At 43.7% G+C, this 20,680-nt stretch overlaps 1 protein-coding gene across 2 annotated transcripts; it reads right to left on the bottom strand.

The window, feature by feature from the left end:
- Positions 1-1,678: 1,678 nt before the first annotated feature.
- LOC129843367 (dual specificity mitogen-activated protein kinase kinase 7-like) lies at positions 1,679-20,403 on the bottom strand. Of its 2 annotated transcripts, XM_055912071.1 has the most exons (12): positions 19,978-20,403; positions 18,389-18,436; positions 14,047-14,194; positions 13,787-13,853; positions 13,460-13,573; positions 10,409-10,528; positions 10,104-10,211; positions 9,688-9,867; positions 9,382-9,462; positions 8,237-8,379; positions 8,026-8,071; positions 1,679-7,816 (listed from the first exon to the last, which is right to left on the bottom strand). In XM_055912071.1, the coding sequence occupies exons 1-12, from the start codon at positions 20,099-20,101 to the stop codon at positions 7,676-7,678; spliced, it is 1,320 nt and encodes a 439-aa protein (XP_055768046.1). In that variant the 5' UTR covers positions 20,102-20,403; the 3' UTR covers positions 1,679-7,675. The 2 variants fall into 2 exon arrangements, with proteins under 2 accessions (XP_055768046.1, XP_055768047.1); XM_055912072.1 differs by lacking the exon at positions 18,389-18,436 and having other exon boundaries at positions 19,978-20,401.
- Between the last annotated feature and the right edge of the window lie 277 nt (positions 20,404-20,680).

The following is a 20,680-nucleotide window of genomic DNA, read 5'->3' as shown; positions in this document are numbered from 1 at the left end:
CATCAATGCGAGCTCTTGCAAAAAGGTTTGCTGTGTCTGTCAGCGTAGTGTCCAGAGCATGGAGGCGCTACCAGGAGACAGGCCAGTACATCAGGAGACGTGGAGGAGGCCGTAGGAGGGCAACAACCCAGCAGCAGGACCGCTACCTCCGCCTTTGTGCAAGAAGGTGCACTGCCAGAGCCCTGCAAAATGACCTCCAGCAGGCCACTACCTGAGCCACTTGTGTGGGTTGTAGACTCCGTCTCATGCTACCACTAGAGTGAAAGCTTTCTTATTGGACAAATCCAGGGAGTCCCTCTGTTTTCTTCCACTTGGTGCCTAATGAATACATCCCTGGTGTCCAAGGTATGAATCAGGCCCTCGAAACCAAGATTCGAGAGCTATGAATGGAATTTATAGGTTAATAAAGTTGTTAATCTTATTTCTGTTTTCCGTTCGCTTTTTTGATCCTGAGTGCCATGTTTGAATGAGATTACAGTGGAGGCTGGTGGGAGGACCTATAGGAGGACCATTGTAATGGCTAGAATGGAATTAATGGAACAGAGTCAAATGTGGTTTCCAGACGTTTGACACCGTTCCAATAATTCCATTCCAGCCATTACAATGAGCCTGTCCTATAGTTCCTCCCACAATCCTCTTCTGATTACAATGTAAGTGAAGTGCTGTCCATTGATTTCCATCATATTTCCTAGGTTGATGTTACTCCAAACGGTGGCAACCACACTCCAAAGGGAGAATGGGACAGTCAGGAACATCTCAAACAAGGCACTGAGATTCTCATAAATTTCATCAAAAAGATCCAGAGAAAGTTTCCTGACTGGACCAAGGAGCAGCAGCTGAAAGGTACGACGTTTGATACTTCCTGGACTAACCAAATTTGTGGCCCTTGTCAAGAACATTTTAGCCTCTTATGGAAAGCATTGCTAAAACCTACCTTGTTTTTACCCTCAGATGACGTGTTATTTTGACTAATATTATTGTACTGCCAAATCTCATGAGAAAATGGACACCTACACTACAAGGAAGGAATTCCATGATGCCTTAATACATTGCATAATGGTTATTAAAAGTAAACTGTGGGACCTACCATCCTTTTCAGCCAGACCATTCTAACGACATGTCCTCTGCTGTCTGTGTAGCCTAAATGTATCTGCAGGTTAGACCATACAGACTTGATTAACAAACAGTTAACAATATGTATTTTTGTTTTTGAGACAGGCAAGCAAATCAAAAAGTTAACTTTGTAAAAATACTATAGCAACCTTAGTACCATATAATGACAGACATTTTAAAGGATCTCTGTTGTCAAGACCCCATGTGTCAATAGGGGCATCCGTTAAACAGTAAATCAACATTGTATGGCCTTAGGTTGCATTGCGTTGTTTTCAGTAGCCCGATCTCATGATCAATGTTAAATTCACAAAATGGTACACACAATGGAATAGGAAGGTTTCATTTAATGCATTTGTCTAACATTCTAGTTGCTTTCAATTGACATGAAGATCATGCAACAAGGAATGTTACCCGCTTTACAAAAAGTACATCTTTTTCTAATCTATTGGTATTTTATTGGAGACCTACATCAATATGCTTTAAAAAAAATAATTTAAAAAAGAACATTGAGTCATAAGAGGCATGCAGACTTCAGGCAATAAAGACTCATGTAACACGTCTCCACAACTTTTTGGAAGTTTTCTTTATTTGATTTGTCTCCAAAAAAATCCTGAGGTATTCACAATATAATGGCATTTATTCTGTTTGAAATAGAGGAAATTTAACGGAAAATTAAAGACAGCGAAAAGCAGAGGGAGACAGTAGCTGTGTAGATTGATACAACTGTCAGAACAAACCCTTTGAGTCATACATACAAACAGCCATGAAATTGCAATGGCCATGGAAAAAGTATACAATTTCCCCCTTTCAAATCGAGCAAGTCATGCAATACTGCATTTAGAAACCCTAGGGAACAAGCAAATTATTCTTTACCAACATTTTAAAAACAGGGTTTCCACCTCGCTACAGAGTACAGATTAAATACGAGCTAATCAGTCCACTTCGTAATAGAAATCAATTTTTTCCAGTCAGAGTATACGTAAAACGTTGACTGCGAGTATGTTTCAGGAGGATAATTCATTACTTGTGTAAAACCAAACCAAGTTTCAAACAATAGGAGCTAACTTAAATTGGGTATTAGCTTAGCACTCTCTCTCTAATACCACCCATGTTGTAAATGTTAAGGTTTAAACCATAACCTGTTTGGCTTGACTGAGCAGGATTTCAATCAAATGAGTGCACACACTAAAGTATACAAACATGAAGACCGACATCCTACAGCTCAGCCAAGCCAGTACTAAAAAAGCATACACCATCTAGAGTTTAAACCACTCCATTACAATAGCAATGTTTCCTGTGGGTTAGTGTGGTTTGATATTTGGCTTTTGTATCAACGGCAACACCAATGACAGACGATTCTCTTTACCATGCGTCTTGTTTGGCTTTAAAAAACAAAACAAAAACACAACCAATAAATAAATAGTGATAATACATATACATTGTTGAAATCAGTTTTTTTCCTTTCTGCCAGTCGTAGGTCTGTGATTGGTCAAACGGGACATCTGCAATCCAAAAGAGCTCCCAACGACTCCTCCCCACCCGACTCAAAAGCTGCCCAAGTGCAAACGCCACTCATGACAATTTCAGCATAAATAAGACGCTCTCTCATTGGCGCTGTCTCAAATGGCACCCCATTCCTGATGTAGTGCACTACTTTTGGTGCACCATTTAGGGAATAGGGTGCCATTTCAGATGCAGTCAAATTAGTTTGACCATACAGCTTCAGAGAACCAAAAACAAAGTGGGTTTCTGGGTAGAGAAATAAAATGGCACACAAAAGATTTAAACCGAGAAACGATCAATCATGATATTTTGATCATGTCAAAGAAAAAACAAAATTCAGTTAAGAGGATATCGGAGGACCAAAGTTTTACAGCGACACAGGGGGAAGAAGAAGCGGCTAGACGGAGCAGTGAAAGTGATCGCTCCGCTTTGAGAGAAAGAGACACCTTTGACCCAGGCGTTACGGAAGGACAGAAAGAAGACTTCTCTAACTACACTGTCACACACTCTCCATCTCAACCCCTCTCTAGGATCATCTGGAAATGTCTTTATTCAATTTGGTGTCATCTTTTCCCTGAATAAAATACAAATTAATAAAAAAGACGAAAAAGGTAAATGATAATCATAGACAAAACACTTCCAAGACACAGACCTTGCCCTCCATCCATCCATCCTCAGTCACACAGCTAATTGAACTAAAGACACACAGCACATTCAGCAAAAGAAACAGACAAAAAAAGATCTACACAAATGACAACTCATTCTCGCCATGAAACCAACTAAAAGACAATACAAGTAAAAATGCATATTGCAAATAGCAGATTGATAACAATTCAAGAGAACACAAAGGCAAGTGTGTATTTTCCTAAGTATACAATTCAACATTTTGCAAAAGAATATATAATATGTAAAAATTATAAATAGAGTTGTGCCCCCCGTCCCTAATCTAAAATCCAATAGCAGTTACAGTGACAATAACATGCAATTGATATACTTACAGCATTGGACTAGCAACTCCCAAACTACAAACCCCATTTAACCCACCCCAAAAACTACAACCCAAGGGCCCCACCACAACACAATCCTTAAATAGTCAGCTCATTCAAAAACACGTCTCTCGCTTAAATCATTTCCCCCCTGGACTAGCTGAAGGCATGAATTCAACCGTTCTAGATAGAAGATCTCATAGTCATCAACTCCAGTTTCATCACCATATGTTTATATACAGGAGTACTTCCTAACGTACAGCAAGCTGACTGATTTGAATGACTGCATAGTGAAAATGATATTTGGTTTTACTTACAGATGGGGCGATGACACACCCTCCCACCGCACCCCCAAGGTACAGCGCAGCAGCAGACTACTCTGTGCATCCAAAATTGCACCCTATTCACTACTTTGTGCACTACCTTTGACCGGGGTCTTATGAGCCCTGGTGATAAAGTAGTGCACTACATAGGGTGTGATTTGAGGCACCCTACCAGAGTACATCTTTAACAGCGCTGGCTTTGCCACTGCCTGCTAAGAACAAACAAAAGCACAAAACAGCAGCCAACCAGCACCACTGTGGACATATTGTCTATAGCCTACATTTGGAGTGTGTGTGGCGCGCCACCGCTGTCCTTGGCAATGGGTTAGGATTCAAACTTTTTTCAAATTGTATTATACATTTTACAAACACACACTAAAACACCCAAGTCATTCAGGTTTTGCACCAGGGGCCCAAAACAGTTCTTGCCGTTTTTAGAAAGGTGAAGAGTGGCACAGTCACCTGTCAGGTGTTTTTCAACCACGTGTGTGTGCTTGTAAAAAGACATCAGCAAAACAAAAGAGAAAGTTGACAGTGGGAGACTGGGTCTGACACAGCACTGGACAGCCAAGACTGGGGGAATAGGGTGCACTTTGAGTAGAGTGCACTTTGTAGTGATTTTGGACAACCCAAGGGGTAGAAAGCGTGTAAATTACAAGGGATAGTACTAATAAAAGTGCATATAAAGTCAGTACTTTAGAACTTTGTTTTAGCAAGTGGGCCAGGCAGCCTAGCTTGTATAATAATGTGTCTGTTATTACTACCTGATTGCCTATAGGAGAACTAAAACCAAAGAGCCATGGTTCAAAGTTGGTACATGATGATTTGCGGAGGCGCAACAACAAACAGAACGTTGCAGACTGAAACATAACGCAAAGAACCAACACTGTTCTCTATTCCACAACGATAAGAGAACCATGTATATTCTACCTGCAACACAGCCAATCTCCTGAACTCTCCCAAGACCTGGTGATGGTGAGCATTGGCTTATTACAGTACCAGTTTACACAGTAAAAAGGTCTGTCTGGCTGAGTGTGTGTGATTGCTGTGCCCAGGCTTTGTCAGAGTACAAGTCTCTCCCTGTATTCTACACACGGGCATTGCTACCCCTAAAGCACCCCCCCCCCCCCTATCCCACACTAGCTACAGAGAAACTCTGAATATATCGTAGTCATAGTAATCAATTAGAATATCAATAACAGTAATAACTTGTTTTCGTTGATGACACCTTTGGTGTATAATGTCAAGGTCGAGCTTGCAGGAGGCCCACGGACGGACAGACAGACGGACAGGTAGACAGACCATTCTAAATCAGGGTGACCATGGACTACAATGTCTAAGATCAGGGAGCAAAGGGTCAAGGTTCACAGGTCAGGACGGACAGACGGACACTCCTTCACTGCTGGTGCTGTAGTGCGATATGTGACTACAACATGCTATTACACTGTTAGATACATGTGAGGTGTACATCAATTGCATGGATTAGTTTAGTGACGTTAACCTATGCTACTCATCTATGGGTTTAGCTCTCTGTCACTGTTCTCTCACACCCTTCACCATCAGACTTGCTTTTCTGTATTTGGTAACTGTAAAGACATTGCATAACTTCACTTATTTGGTATTAAGTATTTGTCCTTTGGGGGACAATTATCGACAGCAGTCTAAAGCAAAAATTTAGCAGCAGTAGTAGCAACGTAATAAATAATTAAATATGTTTGAAAGATACAATAATGAATAGAATAGCAAACAATTAAAACACAAATCCTAATTCACTCTAAAAATCATAATTGGTATATTGGTGCAACACCATTGAAAGCTTTTACAATGTCCAACATCTGATCCATAGCCTGGCTGCCTATGGCTGAATTCAGGGCTCCAAACTCTCTCCTCCTCACATCTCTCCATTATCAAAACACTCACCGCTCTGCTGTCACTCACTAGCTCTAGATGGCCCTTACCCTTCTGTCACGTACCTCTCTTGACCTTCTTTCTCACTTTCTTATCCTTCTCTTCCTCCACTCGTTTTCACCCCAAATACTTATTTTAAATCCAACTTTCCTTGTCTTGCTTCTCCCTAGCTCTTCTTCTGCACATATTCATAGTCGACGTTCCCGGTTCCCTCTCTCCATTTCTCTGACATACCGTTGATCTCCCTCTCTTATCGTGTCTGTGTCTAGCAGTGATTTGGCTTGGTTGTGTGTTGGGGAAGCCTGATCCCAGATCTGTCAGTGCCGTCTTACAAACTCCGAATGCTCAGGCTAGGAAAGGGAGGGGGTAGTCTTCTCTACCTGGCTTTGGCTCTGCAGGAGGGGAGGCAGCAGTCAGGAGCAACGAGAGGGTCTTGTGTGACACCCTCCACCAACAACTACCACCTTTGGTTTGACAAAACAGTGGAGCCTCTAAAAGATGGAACAGCTGAAAGAATGAAATAAAGAAGAGGGTGAGTGGCTGAGTGCCATTGAGAAAGAGCGGAAGGAGGGAGGGTTGAAATGCTCCACAGCCAAAAAATATCTAATTGTATTATTTGTAAAGGGCAAGCTGCTGTCTCTTGCCTGTTTCTTGACACAAATAACTCACGCCTCCCCTCCGTTCGCCTCCAAACTGTTTTCTTTTCTAACACTCCTCTTCAACAATAAGCAACACTGCTTTAAACCTCATCTACCTGGCAGTACAGTTTCCCCTGAGTGAGTTTTACAGCATCTGGGGTAAATGCAGTAAACCAAGTCCGATAAAAGGCAGACTTTTGTCCTCCTCTGTATCCCTCCCACTTATCCACCGGTTATCCAGTCCCACGCAAAACCATCCTGAACTCAAAGTAAATAAATACAAAACACCTTTTCTACAGAGCTACGCATAACCCAACTTTTTTTTTTGTATTTTTCGCCGTTTTTCCAATTCAAAGCTGCTAGAACATGTACTTGTTGATATTCTCTCTAAGCATTTGAATCAAAGTTAAAGTTTCTGTCATCTATTGTATTTTCAAAACGATGGTTAAAAACCAGACTGAAACAAATACAGCGGGTCTAGTTGGTCTGTTAGAGCTACAGTGGGACAGCTATATGCCATCCATAATAGTGAGCGCACACTTGTGTCTTAGTACACACACTCATACACAACCTGTTGAAGACTAAGTATAGAAACAATAACACCCGGCTGAATATTGCACTGAACCTTCCACTTCTGAGCCTAGCCATCACTGCGGATGAAACTGGGCCTCTGGGCTTGCCGTAGGGACTCTTACATTGTCTTAACACTACATGATGTAGCAGAAATTAGCTCCAGTGTGTATCGACTACTCTGTTGTCAGACCCCGTAGCTATGACTAGGGCTGGAGCTGAACAAGATTACACAGGCGCGTGAGATATGATTAGTGAGTGAGTAGTATTTAACCAGGTGAATGCATTTACAGTATCACTACTGTACGTCAGTATCGAACAGATGGAAAAGTGTGCATGCATTGTGGATACAGAGTAACCTACAGTATGTGCTGAAGTGTTCACGATGATAATGTACATGTGCTGATATGACTTCTGATGACGCTTAACTACAGTGTGAAGCTCTACTCTCCCTCGTGTCTGTCTGTCCTGATCCAGACTCAATCAGTCAATCAACCAGACTCAATCAATCCACCGAGCCAGTCTGTCTGTCTAGGGATAAAGGCCTACTCCGTGTCTCCGACCCTCTCTGGGGTCTCCCGGCTGCAGGCTGGGGCGGCTGCAGGCTCCAGTGGCTCCGGGGCGGGGCCAGTGGCTACCTGCTGAAGAGCGAGTGGAGCTGGTGCTGGTGGTAACATTGGCTGCTGCGCGGCGACTCAGTGCGCTCCATCACCGCCTGGAACCAGCCTGCCACGTCCACCACCAGCACCTCATAGCGCCGAATGAAACTGTGCTCCTAGGGGAGGAGGGGGGGATATCAGTGAGAGGAAGGGCAGAAGAGAGGAGTTTGAACACTGCATCCATTCCCTTTCTCTCTAATGTACAGATTTTGTTCTTCTAATAAACATTTAATTCAGACAACATTCTTCCCTTTCTTGTAATCCCAAATCATGGTTTAGAGTGGTGGTGAATCAGTGTGTGAATAGCTGGAGGGGAGAGACTTACGAGCAACTTGTGGTATTTTGGCCTTTTTCTGTGATCCTTTGTGAGGCTGTGGAAAGAGGCAGTCAGTGACGTAGAAATGAACAGACAAATATCACTTGATATTACTTAGCAACTGTACTGTCAGCAGAGACTGGTTGAGAGCCGTAAGACTGCAGAAATGAATAATAAACTCTCTCAATGAGTCACACAGTGGGTGTGTGTTTTGTCTCACCAGTCTTTGACGAAGGACTGGAAGTCGAGGGAGAAGTCCATGCTGAGGGGGAGCGAGGGAGGGTCTTCCTGCAGCACTTTGGTCAGAACCTCAAAGTCGGTCTTGCAGTTCTTATAGGGGAACTGTCCTGTGGCCAGCTCCACCTGCAGGCCGAGACAACACATTACAGCGTTAAGGCCAGTTTATACTTGGTCTAACGACATGTCTGTAGACCATTAGAATGTGACAAGCGTCGCTGGTCAAAACGATATTTAAATTTATACTCCAGTGGAACATCTGTAGACCATCGCTGTGACTGTCAGCTTTCTTGTTGCGACTGTCGCTATGTCTGTTGTTGTGGTTACCAGACTGCCACAGCAACCAGACTGAGTTCTAAAATTCTCAGATACAATGACAAACTTTTATTTAGTCACACTGTGGCAGTAAGCTATTTTATGTAAACTCGCCATTATTTGTGAGTTTATTTTCCTATAATAATGAATAAAAAGTAGCTACAGTTAAAGACGTCAGTTATTCTCTGGTCATTATTTGAACTGGCTAACGAACCAAAACATTGTTTAGAAAATTGCTTTTAGTTGCCTTGCTTGCTTGGTTGACATTGACTGAATTCACTTTTAAAACGGATGGGTTTATTGGTGTTAAAATAGAGAACGTATGCTATTTGGAGCACCGGATTGCTGACCTCGTTGTGCGTTTATACTTTTTCATAAGGACAAGTTTGAAGTCGCTACGTAAATTGTCTACAGACATGTCGGTAGACCGACAGTAAACCAGCCTTTACACTCACAACGACAGGTCACTAAGACTAAAGTTATCAAACCTCTTCACTAGTTAGAAATCAACCCTTAGCCCCTAACCTAGACACCATTTCATGCTCCCTTGTAGATGTGAATAGCTGTTTGGGTGTAAACAATACGGTGAAAAGTCCACCTAGCCTACCAAAAGGCTTGATGGAGCAATTATCATATTACTTACCCCCATTTGATCCTTTCAGATGGATGACGGGACATTGAGAAGTGTCAAAGCGTAGAAGGTAGATAAGGCTCTCAACTTTTGGCCAGGGCCAAATACGAAGGCACAGGACTGACCAAAAGAAGTGCACTACATAGGGAATAGGGTGTGATGCAGTAGTGTGGGTGTTTTACCAGAGAGATGCCCAGGCTCCAGACGTCTGCTCGGATGTCATAGTCAGGCTTGCTGGGATCTGGGGGGTCTATTCTCTCAGGCTGGGAACACACAGAAACAGGCTTGGGTTAGGGGGAAACTGCATTTCGTGTACCAATACACAGGGAAATTAAACACATTTTACAGAGGACAGCAGCATTCAGAATTTTCACAGAGCTATGTGCAACCCCAGGTGGAAAAATAGTGGCGCTTTAGCATCAAAATGGCAGCCTTCACTTCGGTAGGTTAAACATGGTAGGGTACGTGTTCCCACCAAGGTGACTCACAGCCATGTAGGCAGCACAGCCGGCGCTGCGGGTCTTGGCCTTGGAGTCGACGAGTCGTCCGCTGATGCCAAAGTCACACAGCTTGATCTGGCCCTTGTTGTCCAGCAGGATGTTGGAGGGCTTCACGTCCCGGTGGATCACACCGTGCTTCTCCTTCAGGTACAGCAGAGCTGACACTATCTGTACACACGCACACACAAAGGGTAACACACTACTACATTGAAGAGAAGGTGAACAAACTTTTTATGGGATGGGGTCAACTCAACTGGAACTCAATTCAGGAGAGGAACTGAACATAAAGACACCAAATTGAAAATGAAGGGCAATTTTTTAAATTCTGAATTTGAGTTTTAGTTCAAAGCCTGAATTGAGGGTATGAGAGCGCAAGAGATAAGACGCGAGATGGAGAGACTCACTGCCACGGTCATCTTGCCCAGGATGCGTTCAGGTATGGGCCCCTGGATCCTCTTCTTGAGTTTCTCAGCACACGTCCCCATCAGCTCCATTGCGATGAACACATCCGTCTGAGGACCAATCACAGTCAGTCGCATAACATTGGCATTTTAAACAGAACAGTGAAACTGCTACAAGAAAGAAGCTATTTCTGTCCATATGAATAAATATGGTTTAAATGATGTGACATACTAAATTATCTGTGCGTGTGACTCACGTTGGTAACTATAGCGTAGCAAATTAACTTATTTAACTGTGTGTGACTCACGTTGGTAACTATGGCGCCGTAGCACTGGATGATGTAAGGGCAGTCGTGGCTCTTCAACACAACATCCAGATCCATCAGAATCCTCTTGTTCTCGTCCTTGTTTCCTGTCCGGCGCATTTGCTAGTGACACACACACACACACACAATAAATCAGTCATCAACATTCAATGATGATGTTTTAGTTGAGGGAGGAGAACTTCAAGCAACTGGATGGCACCACTAATTTACAACTCCGCCCAACCCACACACCTGTCTAGCACTTAACCATTAGCCTATCGCATACTGCCGGTTTCCCAGACACAGATTAGGACTAATCCTACACTAAAAAGGGGATTTAAAAAGAGATTATCCACTGAAAGTGCTTCATAGTCCAATCTGTCACCGGGTAACCATAGTAACCTACCTCACTCCAGAGTCCAGGGTATCAGCTGTTTCCAGCAACCTACATCCGCTGCCCCCCCCCTCATGCAAACGTATTCCCCCTCATGCAAACGTATTCCCCCTCATGCAAACGTATTCCCCCTCATGCAAACGTATTCCCCCTCATGCAAACGTATTCCCCCTCATGCAAACGTATTCCCCCTCATGCAAACGTATTCCCTCTCATCTATATACAGTAGGTCACCAGATGGTGAAAAGTGAAACTGTATATGATTAAACAATAGAGGTAGGCCTATGTATTTTAAGAACAGAACACACTGATTATAAAGTTTATACCTGCCAGTTAAGGCTGAACAAAACATAATAGCACTCTACATCTTAAATTGCATAGCTATAATATATAATTTACAGCTCCAGCCATTATCCCTGTAGGCCATGTTGTTTGTGCTTGTAACCATGACTGTGTATACCAAGGATAAGCATTGTATGCAATCCCCCATAGACTAGTGACTGACTTCCTAATAGTTAAACAGTTAAGATAAATGGGGGGGGGGGGGGGGGGGGGGGGTTAACAATGCTTAATTGTGGCGACGATACAGTATAATTACTATCATTGTGTGAGGATAAACAATGGAAGGCAAAGCCCAGAGAGAAACCGGTAGAAAAAAGAACAGCGATACTGAACTGACAAACAGCCCAGGGCTGCCTCCAACAGTTATATCCTCTGGTCAAATCGGCTGCTATGGAATTATGTGTTCTGCCACAGTAGGAAAAACCAATGCTATGGCCTTATCCCAAATAGCGGCAGTAGAACATCCACACAGCACTTGCATAACAGAATAGGCCAAATGTTTCGAGCTGCTGGAAGGCGAATAAGGTTCCCACTGTTCAGAAAGAATAGGAGCAAGGCTAGTTTCATGACATTAGGCTGTTGAACAGTGGGACATAGGACAGATGCAGGCCCAATACACGGTCAGACAGTAGGCCGCAAAGACTTTGAATATGTTAAAATGTAAGTGTGTACTTGTGGACTAACTTTGCAGTTTTCCGTACGGCATGTAATATGTTGTGTTTGTATGCTGTCTAGGGATGCACAATATATCGGCAAGCATATATGAATCGGACGATATTCGCTAAAAATGCCAACATTGGCATCGGCCCCGATGTCTAGTTTGTCGCCGATGTCTAAGCTGACGTGCATACCTATATAACGTAATGACGCCCCAAAAAATACAGCGCTACACAGAACAAAAGCAGAAAAATACTAAGCGGACACTTCCAACAACTAAACAAGTTCAAGTCCAGCAGTCATTTGAATGAGTAAGAACATTTCAGCGAGACAACTCAAAGGCGAAATCCATTAACGCCAAGAAAATGGAATTCATTGCCCTCGACAATCAACCGTTCTCTATCGTGGATGTTGGCTTTCGCTGACTGGTCAACCACCTCGAGCCCATGTACACACTACCAAGTAGGCGCTATTTTTCCAGACGTTGCCTACCGGAGATACACAGTATTGTTGAAACGCACATCTCTGAGCAACTTGCTATGGGTGTCACTGTTATTAGCTTCACGACTGACATTCGGACCAGCGATGTCAACCCCATCGAGCATGCTGAGTGACAGCACAGCGGGTCGACGAGGACTTCCTACTGAGGAAAGTCATATTTCATCCTTAAGAATGTGCTGGTTCTCATACTGCTGCTGCCATTTCAATGGCATTTGAGAACATGTTTGAAACATGAACACACTCCTAGCGCCATTCGAACAACTGACTGGAAAAATTTGCTCATCAACTGTGTCTGCAGCAGACGTGATACCCTCTGTCATGGCATTGAGACGCCTGCTCAACAAAACTGCCGACAGACCGTGGGGTTAAAACTTGCAAAAGTACTCTACAAGAGGCTGTGAACAAGCGTTTCCATGGCATTCTCTCTGCACATCTTCTGTGTCGCCACCATGCTCTATGCTAGGTACAAGGACCGCTACTTGATGCAGACAAGAAAACAGGGTTTACGTGAAATGTTAGACACAGCTGGACAAGATGGAAACGGACACCGTGACAGTGCGCACTGGAAGAGAAGCCACTGACAGACAGAGAGCTGAAACGTCACTGCTTGACATGTATGATGAAATCCTGGTTGAGACTGAACAAATGAACAACAAAACAGCACAGCAAGTAAGTGAAAGAAATAGGTTTGATTATGTTTTACTGGTAATGGTGACATACGTAAATGCCAACAAAATAACTTTTTGGTCAGTGTGTGTGTGTGTTTCAACTATTTAAAAATGTACTAGAACGCTTAAAAGGCTGCTAAAATTGTAAATATCGATATATTTTTTTTGGGCAAAGAAAATATCGGAATCGGACAAAAATGTCATATTGGTGTATCCCTAATGCTGACACCATGTAATTGATTTCCATCTAAAATGGAAAATAAAGTATATTGTATCGTAAGTGTCAAACTGCAACAAGACAATGCATCCATTACAACAGAATCAGAGCGGAGGCCGGATGGACAGACTCCTCATCCTCAAGACATGAATGTGAAGTGACCCCCTGCCAGACAATGTAACGCGCTTCCAGACTGCCTGTTTAAAATGCATTTCAGTACTATTATATATTGTCTTAATGCCAACAAGCTGTGGTTGGAGGTGGACAAGGCTTACTTTGACGGCGATGACGTGGCCCGTCTTCTTGAAGCGCACTTTGAACACCTGACCGCACGTGCCGCTGCCGATCTCCCCCTCGCTGATCAGGTCACTGACCTCAGCCGGGTACCGCTGAGGAGGGGAACAGGTGACGAGTCACAACATGTCAATGACAAACATACATGGCATATGTAGCATGATGTACTACAGAACCTATAATGCTGTGTATTCTATCCGGTTATAAATGGTGTACCGTCTCCTTGTCAATACAGCACATTATTTTTAATGAGTAGAGAGAAATAGCAAAAAATAATAATCGCTTCAGGCAATGCTATTGTCTCTTACCTGGCCGTCGATCTTCAGGTAGCCTGTCTGTTTCATGATCTCCTGCAGCTTCTGGTCTATCTCCGCACTAAGGGGACACGGCACAGACGCACAAAAAGGTTAGGTGCGTCATTTGACGCATGTGTGTGAATGGAAGCGGTTTTTAAACTTTCTGTATCCCTTTCCAGAACATGAATGCTCCGTGTGCATGTGTATACATTTGTGTGCGTATCTGCATCATGCACGTGTGTGTATGCTCCGTGCATGCGCGTTTGTCTTACTTCTCCACGCTCTTCACCAGGCTGTACTGTGGCGTGGGCAGGTTGAGCATGTGTCGCGGGCGGCTGGGGTAGGAATGGTGCTGGGGCGAGCTCTCAGAGGATGAGGAGCGACTCCCCCCTCCGTCGTTAGCCAGGGGAAGCTGAAGAGCTGGGGTGGAGAGGAGATTTATAAAGAAGGGAAGGTAAAAGAGGAAGACTGGGGCTGTCCTTTTGTAGCTTGGAGGCCAGTCTGTTTTAGCCCGTTTCTGCTTTAGGAAACTTGTCGTTGTCAGAAACAGACTGGCACCCAGGCTAGTGTTACTGTAATCAATTCCACATCTCTCTTCTTAATGATCATTGAGCTTACAGCATTGAAGAGGGCAGCGCTGTAGCAGAATCTATCTAGCTCTTTGACCAAACAGTGATACAGAGAGAGACCTAAGGAAAGGAAGCCAAATAGCATTGGTGCACTGGGATTCTGCCAACTCCCTGTCACTGACGGGCTATTCAAAACACCCTGACAGTTACAGGTCTACAGTGCCTTCAGAAAGTATTCAGAGCCCTTGACTTTTTCCCCACTTTGTTACAGCATTATTGTAAAATGGATTAAAAAAACAATTTTCCTTAATCTACACATTTACTCATAAAAAATTCAAACAGAAACCTTATTTACATATGTATTCAGACCCTTTGCTATGAGACTTGGAATTGAGCTCAGGTGCATCCTGTTTCTGGTGATCATCCTTGAGATGTTTCTACAACTTGATTGGAGTCCACCTGTGGTCAATTAAATTGATTGGACATGATTTGGAAAGACACACACCTGTCTATATAAAAAAGTCCCACAGCAGACAGTGCATGTCAGAGCAAAAACCAAGCGTTGAGGTCAAAGGAATTGTCCTTAGAGTGCCGAGACAGGCTTGTGTCGAGGCACAGATCTAGGGAAGGGTACCAAAAAATGTCTGCAACATTGAAGGTCCCCGAGAACACAGTGGACTCCATCATTCTTAAATGAAAGAAGTTTGGAACCACCAAGACTCTTTCTAGAGCTGGCCGCCCGGCCAAACTGAACAATCAGGCTTTGGTCAGGGAGGTGACCAAGAACCCAATGGTCACTTTGACACAGCTCCAGAGTTCCTCTGTGGAGGTCGGAGAACCTTCCAGAAAGACAACCATCTCTGCAGCACTCCACCAATCAGGCCTTTATGGTAGAGCGACCAGACAGAAGCCACTCCTCAGTAAAAGGCACACGACAGCCTGCTTGGAGTTTGCCAAAAGGCACCTAAAGGACTCTCATACCATGAGAAACAAGATTCTCTGGTCTGATGAAACAGAGATTGGACTCTTTGGCCTAAATGCCAAGCGTCACTTCTGGAGGAAACCTGGCACCATCCCTATGGTGAAGCATGGTGTAGGCAGAATCATGCTGTGGGGATGTTTTTCAGTGGCAGAGACTGGGAGACTAGTCAGGATCGAGGGAAAGATGAACCTGCTCCAAAGCACTCAGGACCTCAGACTGGAGCGAAGGTTCACCTTCGAACAGGACAACGACCCTTAGCACACAGCCAAGACAATGCAGGAGTGGATTTGGGACAAGCCTCAATGTCCTTGAGTGGCCCAGCCAGAGCCCGGATTTGAACCCGATCAAACATCTCTGGAGAGACCTGAAAATAGCTGTGCAGCAATGCTCCCCATCCAACCTGACAGAGCTTGAGAGGATCTGCAGAGAAGAATGGAAGAAACTCCCCAAATATAGGTGTGCCAAGCTTGTAGTGTCATACCCAAGAAGACTCAAGGCTGTAATTGCTGCCAAAGGTGCTTCAACAGAGTTCTGAGTAAACGGACTGAATACTTGTGAAATGTGAAGGAAAAAAAAGTAGCAACATTTTTTTTAAACTGTTTTTGCTTTGTCATTATGGACTATTTTTTATTTAACTAGGCAAGTCAGTTCAGAACAAATTCTTATTTACAATGACAGCCTAGGAACAGTGGGTTAACTGCCCTGTTCAGGGGCAGAACGACAGATTTTTACCTTGTCAGCTCTGGGATTTGATCAAGCAACCTTTCGGTTACTGGCCCAACGCTCTAACTACTAGGCTACCTGCCGCCCCGGTATTGTGTAGATTGATGAAGAAAAACAATGTCATACATTTTAGAATAAGGCTAACGTAACAAAATGTGGGAAAAGTGAAGGGGTCTGAATACTTTCCGAACACACTGTATAGGTTGGCTTATAAAATTCAGGGTTATTCTACTTCAAGGTCTCACCCATTGCCTCTCAGTTTGTACACATTTAGTGTGCATCCCAAACTTCCCCTAGTGCACTACTTTTGATCAGAGCCCTATGGGCCCAGGTCAAAAGTAGTACACTATAAGGGAAATTGTACCATCTGGGACTCCCCCATGTTTCTATTCATACTTCGAAAGGAGTGAATGAAAGCAGTCCATGCTCAATTTGACCTTGATGGACAGACAGAGCAGTGTAAGTAGAACGATATCAGTTCAGTCTCCAACAGAGGTCGGCTGTGAATGTCTATAGACCACAATATGAACACTTCGACAAGACATTCCACAAGTATTAGCAAGACAACCCTTAGCCTGTGTATTAGCAAAGCATAGGTAAACAACTTCAATTGAACTTGAAGGCTTGTTTAGTCGATTCATTTTTACAGCATAATTTGACACAGGCTAAAAGTGTTATTGTTCAAGGAGACGACACTTCACAGGGTAAAGTAGACAGGGTGAGCACTGAGCAGTGGAGACCAGCTACGAGAGTAGTGTTAGCTTTGACCCGCCATGCAACCACACAAACAGGCCATGCGTTCAGACTGCTGCTCAGTCAGTATCTAGCTAGCAGCACCACCAAATGGAGTGGACCCTCTGCTGCAGAACATTGGAGCTCTCTCAGTGACCTCTGAGACCCCCCTGGAGAGGAGTCCAACCCCCCCCCCAACCTTCAGTTCAGACCGTTCAGACCATATTGTCTTTAGATAAAATGAACACATTTCATATGATATGTTTTATACACTGTGTGAAGAGCGCCCCATTCCTAATATGTAAATGGGGTCGTTTTGCAAAGGGCACCTTCGGAGCCTTTGGTTTGTTTGAGGTTTTCAAAGCAACGAGATAGTGTTGACCAGTTCTTAAAAAAAAAAAACGTATTTTCAAGAGAAAAATGCACCAACACCAGGCAGTAGCTTTTATCCCTGGTTCAATCACCTGCAGCCAGGACCTGCTCACTGGAGAGAATTGGTTAGTGGGGGTTAGTAAAGGACTCGGGCAATTTTTGGTTTGGCAAAGACCAGACAGCCCTCCACACAGCTGGATCCAGACAGACACACACATCAGCCACTTAGGCACCGCTGGCAATTGACAGTGCCACTGCAAGGGGGATGCCAGGAGAGAATACTTAGTTAGCGCACAAAGAACACTATCTGACCCTGAGGAAGAGCACGGAAGAAACAGCCGGAGACACAAGACAGACAGAAATTAACCTGTCACAGCCTGAACTGCAGAGCAAAGAGAATGCCAGCTTGGGCCCAGCCTGGATGAAGACATGACAGACAAACAGACTGAAGGACAAGTCTTCAGATGTGAAAGGAGGAAGAGAAGAGGTGGTCAGATTTGGTCACAGCAACACTCCTGCAGACCAACCGGTGGTGGGATGCTGGATTAGACTGTGTAATAAAAACCGTGCAGGAAGCCACATGCACCTTTTCTCTGCATCCAGCAAAACGGGTTAATAATATCCTCACACACACGCAGACCCAGGCATACACACCCACTGCCCTGCCACTGGCACTCACACATGGAGAAGGGATGGAAAGATGGAGGGAGAATGAGATTAGAGTGGAGGTGAGACTGCATCCAACTGGGGATACAGTGCAAATGGCCACTTGAAAATAGAAAATGCCTCTTGGCTTCCATACTGTCAGAATAGAATATTTTAGGTGTGCTGTGTACAATTGTGGGCTAAACATCTGAAATTATCAATTTTACACATCAATAGCCTTAGCCTATTACACATATTTTGTAAGAGGAGAATTCATTGGCTGTGTGTTGTGTTATGTACTGCAATTCATTTAGGCCTACATTCAACTCTAAGGATAATGTATAAGCTGGTTAGGTATCAGTCAGGCCAGCCATTCAGGTTTGGTGAAACCACCTGAAGAATGTATGAAGTTACTAGCGTCTATACGTTCTGTTCTGAGCTACTGAGGGTGAAATGTTCCCTTTCTATTGAATAGGAGGAGTGACATGGAGATGGGGAGAGAAAGGAGAGGGATAAAGAATGGATTGTGAAAAAGAGAAGGAAGGATGGAGGGTGCAGTGGCAGAGAGAGAGAGCGATGATTGAATGATACCTGCACGTTGGGAAGGAGCTGGAGCAGGACTGAGCTGGATCACGATGACTGGACAGAGGAGAGAAAATACACACGTGCACATTACTGCACTGTTCAATGCCAGGTACTCACTCTCACATACCCTGTCTAACACCCACAGAGACTCACCAATAAACTACCACACACACACACACACCAATGAACTACAACCCCATACTAACACACACACACAAAACAAAATGAAGGAAGGTTCAATCAAATAAGAGCACATCAGACCAGTTGATATGCTGTGTGCGAAAATAAAAAAAAACTAGCACCTCAAATGCTGAGCTCGTCAAAGATAAGAGTTGCATTACCACACCATCTGTGCTTTCCCATGCCTTTAGCTTTCCAATGAGGCTGGGAGAGAGAACGCATCAAGAAGAAACGCAGTGAGAAGAAAACACATTAAATAACTTGATATAAAAGTATAGAAATTGACCTCAGGGCGACACCACCACTATCAGCATAGGGTTGAGTACCCATATCACCACATTGCACTGAATGTGGCTGGCATTGAATGGTGCAAACGAAATTCACTCATAAGCATTGGGCAGGAGCCAAGTCTGTTTGAAATGTTTGACCTTCATATCGGCTGTAAGCTGATCCTAAATCGGGGCTGTTGGGATAAATCCCGCATGGTGCATTTTGGTGGCTTGGCTGGCAAAGTCTCTAGCTAGCCAGCTATATTATGCCCACACATTCTGCCAGATGTGTTCGTCTACATTATGACCAAAACATTACCTGCCAAAGATGTTCAAGACTGCCGAAATAAAGAAGTATCCATCATGCCCAAAATATGAGAACAGCATTAATGCAAAACAAATCACGAGTTTATCAGACATATGGAATTGGTTTAGAAAATGAAAACACAAGTTTTTGTTTAGTTTTGTAGTTACTAACACCACTATATTCGTGCAATTTGTGACGTGACAAGAGCCAATTTCAGGGGTAGTTTGCTAGCTATCTTGAACGTTACAGCTGGCAAGTTTGTTCACGCAACTAACTGGCAAGCTGCGTTAGCTCGAAAAGCTAACGTTAGCTTAGCTGGCTACTAACAACATTGACTCGGTCAAAATCATATTTAAAGTTTCGCTAGAAATGTATACACACACAAGCCATATCTGGTTAATGAACCATATTAGACCAGATATAAAATGTCAAATACTGATAAATAGTACATTTTCCGTGTTGAGAAATTAACAACAACAAATTGACTGACGGATGGATGATGGGGCCTACTAGAGCTAACTTAGCTAGTTGCTAGCCAGCAGTTGCCAGGACAGAACCAAAACACAGTTCGGGATTTAAATTGAGTTTCTGTTACAACGTTGCACTGATATAAAATTCTGGTTTACATAGTTTCAAAATGTTTATGTGATATGTTATATACGTGGAAAAGGCATGACACCTCTGGGCAGGGCAACGTCCCGAGTTGAGGTATTTGTTTATCCATTTAGCCTGTTAGCCAACAGCATCAGCATATCCCTATTACACCCCCTCACTCTGCCTCTCCTTTCGCTTATTTTCCCTTTCCTCTCTCCGTTACCGACTCCCCCACGGATACTCACTTGGCCTCGGACGTGAACGTTGTGGACTCATGTCGATATTGAGGTCAATTCTTCTACGAGCTTCTTTATTTTCTTGCTTTAGTTTCTCCTCGATTCGGGAGAGTCTCTGTTCCAGCGACGACATCTTGAAAAATTGAACACTATCAAAGATGATCTATTATAATGAGTAGATAGCAGAGTGACCGTTCTAACGATGGAAATACATGCCCTCAATGATTGAAGGCAGGCGCGATCATGTGGGACCATTCTAACCAATGAGAGGGCATAGGCGAGAGTGAACATGCACAACTAAATCGTTGTGCAAGCCTAACGTAATTCAACTTCCGACACTCTCATATACCTCCGTACAGAAAAAGGGCTTAATCTCACTCCGACAGATTTTGGGCAGAGTAAATCCTCTCGCTTTGCCTCTTCCTCTCTGGCATCATCGAGCGTAACCAGCTAGCTGAAGACTCCCTCTCTTGTGGACTTTACAGGCAGGGACGGCTGATGTCCCAATGCCCTCCCTGTTTGAAACATTCTCAGGTCAGACATTTCCATAGAAAATTGGCTTGCTTGCATGTTTGGAATAGCATGTTGTAAAATTTGCTGTCAAGCTTTGGGGCCATAGAACTCATTGACACAATGTAATCAACTAAAGTATACATTTAAATTTATCATGCAAATAAAAAATACTATATTTTCCAAATTAGCATAGTCCTAC

Source organism: Salvelinus fontinalis, unplaced genomic scaffold (genome assembly GCF_029448725.1).
Source record: "Salvelinus fontinalis isolate EN_2023a unplaced genomic scaffold, ASM2944872v1 scaffold_0127, whole genome shotgun sequence".
In the NCBI taxonomy this organism is placed as follows: domain Eukaryota; kingdom Metazoa; phylum Chordata; class Actinopteri; order Salmoniformes; family Salmonidae; genus Salvelinus; species Salvelinus fontinalis.
This window is presented reverse-complemented; position numbering and strand designations above follow the sequence as displayed.